Here is an 8119-nt window from a genome sequence, read left to right on the forward strand (position 1 = left end):
GAAGGAATGCAACACCCGCTGAGTACAACGATAGAGCTTGAAAGATCAAAGACAATTTTTAATATAACTCCGACTGGATTCGTCTGAAAGAAGAAAGTCATATACACCTAGGATGCATCGGGGGTGAGTAAAACGCAGCCTAATTTTCATTTTTGGCTGAACTAACCCTTTAATCCACCTGTTGCTTTGGTCTTCATCAACAGCCACTTGTGCCACCTGCTGGTGAGCGACTGACAGCAGCTGGAGATCATGCATTGGTGCTCTACTGCTATTCCTGCAGCTCCCGGATGTGCAATGGCGAATTTTCTGTCGAATTTTAACCACTGAATTTGTGGAAGCGAATTTGGAAAGTGAAATAAAATGGACCGAAATTTGCCTGTCGAATATTATACATCATATTTTTAAACAGATTGAATATTTTGGAAGTGAATTCTGGAAGGTGAATATGAATTATTGAATTTTTAATTATGAAAATGTGTGTGAAATATTTTGAATTGAAATATTCACAGCTTAAATAAAATTCTATGTTAGATTTCATGACCTAAAAATGCAAGCCCTGGAAATACAAGGCATTAAAATGCAAGCACTGTTAATGCAATGCATTATTTTTTCAGTTAGTGCTATTCAACATGCTTTTTGTTTCAAAGACATATGGCATTATTTTATTTCCATACAAATTGTTCCAGGTAATTTCGGTGGAAAAGCAGCTTAAGTCATGCGTTACTGTAATTAAATTACTTATCCACCAAAAAAAGTAAAGTAAGTGATTACTGTTTATTTTTAGGTAATTTAATTACAGTATCTTATAAAGTATTTGCATTACAGTTCTCAAATCAATATTGCATTTGAAATCTAAATTTATCGTCTAAAGGTAAAATTGAATGCAGCATCTTTAACCCTCTGCGTGCCGGCGCATTCACCTGCAGTTTTTCCTGAAAAGAGAGAAAAGGGCCTAAAATACCCAGATACAGATAAGACTAAAATCAATCGAATCTATAAATGGTATACTTTTATTTGTGTACACTGACAATAACAACAAAACACTGTGATTTTGTAAAATAAACAAAACAAACAGGGTGCGCTTTCTGCTGTTTTGGTCTCCGTGAACTTATTTCTGAAACGCGTCACAACAACTAACTGAAACTTGGCGAATACTTCACACACAGACGTGAGAAATATGTCTATAGAAAACTTGAAGTGTCTACTTTTAAATGAACCAATTCAAATCTAAAACAAATATTCTCTGATTATGTAATCTGTATAAAACTAAAGCGAGGTACAGTCTTTCCCGTCTTAGAGCTCATTATCTGCAGACATACCTGCACGCAAACGCCCTCATCACCTAGGTCCTGGAGGGCCGGTGTCCTGAAGAGTTTAGCTCCAACCCCAATTAAACACACCTGAACCAGCTAATCAAGCTCTTACTAGGCATACTAGAAACTTAAAGGCAAATGTGTTGAGGCAAGTTGGAGCTAAACTCTGCAGGACACCGGCCCTCCAGGACCGAGATTGGACACCCTTGATACATAAACTTGTACGCATTTTACTTGTTGGGCTTTTCCTATCTTGCCAAACTGAAATGTGTGAAAGAGAGTTAAATATGCTGAAATATGATATGCATCCATAAACACAATATATAGGCAACTTATACATGTAGGCTAAATGTCGTACGAATCGAGGATGTAAATATTTTGCTATCATGTAATAAAAATATGAGATATAATACAATATAAATATAAAGTAATGTGAATGTTTATACTGTATTATATATATAATTAATATATAATTATATATTAGCATGATTAATTTTTACAGTCTAGGAATGTTTAGATCAGTGTTTACTGATCTACAGATGTCGATGTTTATAGTGTGCTAAGCAATAAGAATTTAACTTATAAAATATCAGAATGTTGTTTATGAACTGTGTGGTTATCCAGACAAAGCATATGTGCATGAATGACAGTACAAAATCATGTTTCTTTTTTTTAGGAATGGACAAAATTAGTATTAGTGACTGCTAATGTTGTATACATGTACAGTATGCCAATTTGTATGAAATATGATACTTATTGCTTAGAAAAGTGTAATGCTTACAGCTTGATACATGTACCCATGGTTTCACAGACAAGGCTTAAAGAAAATGAAAAAAATGAAAATTAGCCCATAAATTACTCACCCTCAAGTCATCCTAGGTGTATATGACTTTCTTCTTTCAGACGAATCCAGTCGGAGTTATATTAAAAATTGTCTTTGATCTTTCAAGCTGTTTCATGGCACTCAGCGGGTGTTGCATGCATCAGTCCAAAAGCACTTAATTAAAATGTGCCCATCCATAAAAAAAAGTGTCTCACACGGCTCCGGGGGGTGAACAAAGGCCTTCTGTAGCGAATCGATGATTTTTTGTAAGAAAAATATCCATATTTAAAACGTAATAATCACTTTAATGTAGCTTGGGCTCACTGTTGTACACTGGAAGCAGTTCCGGGCGGATGACGTATGGAGGTCGGCTTTGCGCATATGCCGCTCAGAAGTGACGCACGCGGAAGCGCAGGGGAGAGTATTTTGCAGAGTAATTATATTTGTTAACTAAAGAAGGTTACATTTTTTTATTAAAATGCTTAAGTATAACAGTTGTTTTAAAGCTAAAAGGTTAAACTATTCCATGTTTAACTCAAACTAAAATAATTAAGAGTTTAATTTCTATGCATAAAGGTTTATAGATATTTATTAATCAATTCACGAATAATTAAGTTACTTATTGAGTAATTAAGTTACTTTTCAGACAGAGTAATTAGAAAAGTAATTTAAATACAATATTGAGGATGTAATTAGTAATTAATTACTTTTTTTTTAAGTAACTTACCCAACATTTGTGAAAGGGCCTAGGGCTCATCTTCACCAAAAGTTAGTGGGAGTTCTGATGTATCATCCAGGTGGGTACTACACACTGGTAGAGGAGATTTTCTTGACCTTCTCAAGAGTAGATTGACTGCAATTAAGCTATTTTTAATTAAGATTAGCTCATCAGTCTACAGTTTCGTACTTCCCCAACACATATAATAAATATAATAAAGGCTGGAGCTAAATTCTGTGGGAAGGTGGCCCTCTAGGAGCTGTGCTGAGACTAATACAAACCAATGTAGTTGCAGACAGCATGAGTGGAGAGCCTATTTATAAGATCTTTCATTACAGAGAAGAAGTCACTGTTTGTGTGGGTGCATTCGTTATAGTTTGCCCTCTGTACCAATACGAAACACTTTAAGCCACAGAGATCTTACTGGCACAGTGCCGTGTCAGCCATTAAGTGGGTATCTTTTAGTCACTATTGGTCCTGAGAGACCCTGCAGAAGACAGTCAATCTGTAGAGGACATTAAAAGAGAGAGAGAGGGTTGTGGATCTCACATGTGCACAGATAACAGTGGGCATCAAATATGGCACATTAGGCATAAGGGTGGCAGAGGAAACAGGTCACTCTCAGAACAGTGCCACTTTTCTCAAGCTTTCTCAAGATAAGCTCTTTATGTGCCAGTGATGTCACAGAACTCTTTACTAAAAGAGCTACGCTAAACACTGACAACATCACTCAGGAAAAGTGATGCTAAAAGAAGACACTAAAGGGGGAGACAAATTTGGCTCAGATGTCCCTGTTAGCCAGGATAGGGAAAAAAGACACCATCTATGGATCATTTCAGGAACAGATCGATGCCAGCGATCTGAGCAAGGTTCAGAAAGTGACTATTCATTGCCAAGAGCTGAGATAGGACTAAAGACCAGCATGTTATTATTATGAGGCCTCTCAGGAGCTGTGCGGGGGCTGTTGTCTCTCTTGTTATCTTCATTAAATGGCCCTTGTGTTTATTTGTTGTTGTCTGGCTGTCTCTTCAGTTTGAAGGACACAATCTAAATTATGAAGGATACTAATTGGACCTCCCACATGTGCTGAACTCCACTCACACACTTCCTTTCCCTCCTCTCAGCACCTTGGTGCCACTTCCCTGTGGAGAGAATAAGCTCACACGTTATTTAATTATCAGTCTGTCTCTGTGTGTGTGTGTGTGTGTGTGTGTGTGTGTGTCTGCATATGTTAGCAGCAGCTTGGCACCTTGAGAACAGTCATGAGAGCATATGCATTGTTTGTAATAGATGGAAGACTCATATACAGTTAAACTGCACTTATACAAACAAGCACAAAATGCATATGTCAGGGCTGTCAAAATGAGTCCAATATCAATGAGATTGGCCTCAACCATGACTAAGATGGGAAGTCATAACACTGGCAACATGAAGGGTAAGAACAACATGAAACTAATGGGTGTTCTGCATCATATAGAATCACATTTTACAATCAAACAATTCTACATATGTTCACAGGTTGTAATATAACATATTTACAGAAATGAATAATACATTTTTCATGCATTCACACATCTTTATCTAATTTAGGAACAAAACAAAAAATAATTATGAAGCACACGAATCTGATTAAATGTAACAATACTGCCACCTGCTGGATGACAGATGGACTGCATCAGCTAATGATGTTAATGTACTGTTTGTTCTCTATTCTATTCTATTCTACTCTATTGTCATGTTTGTTTTTTCATGGTTTTTTTTTCATTTTCCATTATTAATCCATTATATTCTACTACAATATATTTTGTTGTTTATTCTGTATTCTGTATACCCCCCTCTCTCGCTCATTTATTATTATTATTATTTTCTATTTTGTTCTATTATATTCAGAGGTATTGGTGTGGAGAATAAGCCAGAATTGCAACGTGTGTTGGAAGAAAGGAAAAGAGAGCAGATAATTAAACAGAAAAAGCAGGATGAGGAGGCCAGGAGGAAAATATCTCAATTGGAACATGAACTTCTCAAGAGACACCAGAAACTAGACGAGGTAGGAATCATTCAATCATACAGTGTATGATTACTGTAACTATCACTATAACTATTTTCCTGTTTGACATTGTAAAGCTGGTTTGACACAATCTATATTGTATAAATCGCTATATAAATAAAAGTTAAGTGACTTGACAGTGATGCTCTTTCAGTTTTTCACATGTATTTCAGAGGTCCTAACATAGTAAACACTCTTTATTATGGTTAGATATATCCTGTTTATCTGCAAACCACCAACCAAATATTCACCAAATAGTGTATCTATCTGTCTTTCTACCTTAGCTGGAGAAGGAGCAGGCAAGACTGGAGGATAGCAACTGCAGTGCTCCAGAGTTCATAAAAGTGAAGGAGAACCTGAGACGGACATCACTTGCCAGTTCTGGAGAGAAGGAGGTGTAGGGGTGTAAACAAAGACTGGATCCATGTGTGTTTGTGCACAGCCAGTAACATAGAGACCTGCTACAGCTCCTAAACACCACTCACATGACTGCGCTTCTCTACTTCCTGTCTCACACCCACAACACCCTCACCTCTCGCTGTAGCAGGTTCAGAGAGGGCAGAGATAAGGATAAGACCCAACGAGTCTCTGCTACACTTTCACATCATGAGGAGGTTGACGCTTAAGAGGTTTCAAAAGACTGCAACGAGAAAAGGAGTGTTGTTGTTTTTCTTTTCTGCTCTGAGTTGGACTAAATGGGTAAAAGAACTGCCCAGGTTGCTTATGAGTTTGTGTGCATGCATGGATGGACAGCTATGTTCTGGTTCTGTCACATTAGTTGATAATGTGAAAACAAGGTACAGGGATAAGTTTCAGATTGAATAAACAATATATTGCTCTCTAAATGTCAAGCAGAACATTTATAAGGTGGCAATTAGACAAACGGTTACACTTTACATGAAGGGGTGTGCATAAGACTGACATGACACCTTCATAATCATGACATGACACCTACATAATCATGACATGACACATGTCATGAATATGAAGGTTTTTTATGCATGTTTATGACAACTGTCATTAAGTGTCATTCGCTCAGTTATGTAATTTTTAATGCAAAGATGACATTGTTTGAGATGTCTTTGTTATGGGCTATGGTTAGGGGTAAGGGTAGGGGTAGGGTTAGGTTAGGGTTAGGTCAAATAATGTCATATTTGCATTAAAAATGACATAACTGAGCGAATGACACTTAATGACAGTTGTCATAAACATGCATAAAACCTCCTTCATATTCATGACATGTGTCATGTCATGATTATGAAGGTGTCATGTCAGTCTTATGCACACCCCTTCAAGTAAAGTGTTACCAGACAAACATATCAGTATTATAGACAACTTGTTGCTTATCAAACCGCCAAATATTTTGTTCATTGCCTACTTTTTAAACATTGTCTCTTATAATTAACAATCAGCACTTGTCACTTTTAAATGAGAATATAACAACTATGATTACTTTTCAGCTTTCATCACCCTTGATTTGCAGCATAACTCTGAGACATTACAAGAGTGCAAGCAAAATTAATTTTACTCAGAAAAAAAAAACATTTAACATTACAATGATGGCTAAAATGATTATGTACTTTTACATGAAATTTAATTTGACATCTCAGAAAGTTAAACCTGTGTAAAAATTAGGAAGTTTATTGTGCTTACAGTGCCTTTGTTAATGTAATACAACAGGATGGGCTGCCTGATGTGGTTCAATGTGTGTTGCATAGAATTTTCTTCATAGTATTATCTTTATGAAGTGTCCCCTAATATAATTGTGTATCGGGAAAAAAAAATTGTTCAACTGATTTGCTTTGATTTATGATTGTTTAAACAGACCATTTTTTGAAAAAAAAAACATGCACTACAATACAATTACATTATGTAATTTCTGCCTTTTCTGGCTTCTGAAGCCATTGGATAATACAACAATCAATATGTTACTTTAGTAATGTTCATTTAATTGTCATGTTATTGCAGTCAAAATCATAAAACAAATATAAGAGTAGGCTGGTTACATTTTTGTAGCTTTAGCCATGACCTTTTGATTGTTATAAACAGTGAACTTACACAATAAAGAAAAAGTACACATGCTTCATATCAATAAAGATATTAATGGTACATTTATTTTTGTGTCTCTTTTTTTCCTGTCATAAGAATTAGTTGGAATGCATTCATTCAAATTAATACAAGACATTCTGCTTTTTTAAAACACACTTGCAAAGAAAACCATTTGATCCATCTGCATGCACCAACAAGTTAACAATAAGCTATCCAGTTTAGCTCCATTCTATTTAGATACCGCCAGCTCTGTGTCTGCAAAGCCAGGCATCCAGATTTTCCACTTGTGGAATTTCACAAACCTCTAAAGTGAAACAGTAGAGAATAATGTGTGTGTGTTGTGAATTTTAAGTAGATGCTCTAAAAGTGAAATGGCGTGATAATACAGGAGGTCACAGGGCCTGGTTTGGGGTTATCATGCTCGGTTTCACTTTAATGGGTCCTAGGTGGATTTTTATTTTTTTTCCACTGATGGAAAGTCTCCATCTTGCCCTCCATCCAGCTTCTTGATAGCTTCTTAATTAGAGGGACAGGTAATACTATACCTCGAATCACAAGACCCGTCGTCCACAAAAACACGCTATCCACCTCTAATCTGTTTAATCTCTAAGAATCTTCAGGATCCGATTTGTTGTGCTCTAGTAAACAAGGGCTAAATTGTTTGACGTGAGGCAGCTGCAAACCTGAACTGAATGATGGCACAGGCAACACAACAGTCTAAACATGAACACAGCATTTTAGGGAGATGCTACAGGTGTAAATGCAAACCACTCCAACACACAATGCATCTGCTATGAATCATTTATATGATTCATTTTAATTTAAAATGCAATTAATAATTGAATTATTGAATACAACATGTAATCTAAAAAGGTGATAAGCACTTGATAAGCACATTTAGCTATTACTAATAAGAAAAAAATGGAGACAGAAGTTAGTTGTCATGTTTAACTCAAGTGAATATCTCATAGTAGTTTCATATTTGAAGGATAGTTTAAGTTTAGACCATACCTTAAAGTTACACTACTATTCAAACGTTTGCACTTGGTTCATTTTTTTTTTTTTTAATCTTATTTATCTTATTTATGTATTTATTTATTTATTTATTTATTGTTTCTGAAAGAAGTCTCTTAGGATCATCAAGGCTGGTGATATATGTAATCATAATT

The 8119-nt window shown here is 35.8% G+C and overlaps 1 protein-coding gene across 2 annotated transcripts in view; it reads left to right on the top strand.

The window, feature by feature from the left end:
* LOC107724804 (protein FAM107B-like) overlaps positions 1 to 5785 on the top strand; it is a 41808-nt gene extending 36023 nt beyond the window's left edge. For both annotated transcript variants that reach the window (XM_016533859.1, XM_016533860.1), the window contains 2 exons: positions 4745 to 4901; positions 5186 to 5785. In XM_016533859.1, coding sequence (XP_016389345.1) covers positions 4745 to 4901; positions 5186 to 5302 — 274 coding nt within the window. In that variant the 3' untranslated portion in view covers positions 5303 to 5785. The remainder of the gene's footprint in view (positions 1 to 4744; positions 4902 to 5185) is intronic.
* The last annotated feature ends 2334 nt before the right edge of the window (positions 5786 to 8119 follow it).

Source organism: Sinocyclocheilus rhinocerous, unplaced genomic scaffold (genome assembly GCF_001515625.1).
Source record: "Sinocyclocheilus rhinocerous isolate Xijiao unplaced genomic scaffold, SAMN03320098_v1.1 scaffold3108, whole genome shotgun sequence".
NCBI classification, from domain to species: Eukaryota; Metazoa; Chordata; class Actinopteri; order Cypriniformes; family Cyprinidae; genus Sinocyclocheilus; species Sinocyclocheilus rhinocerous.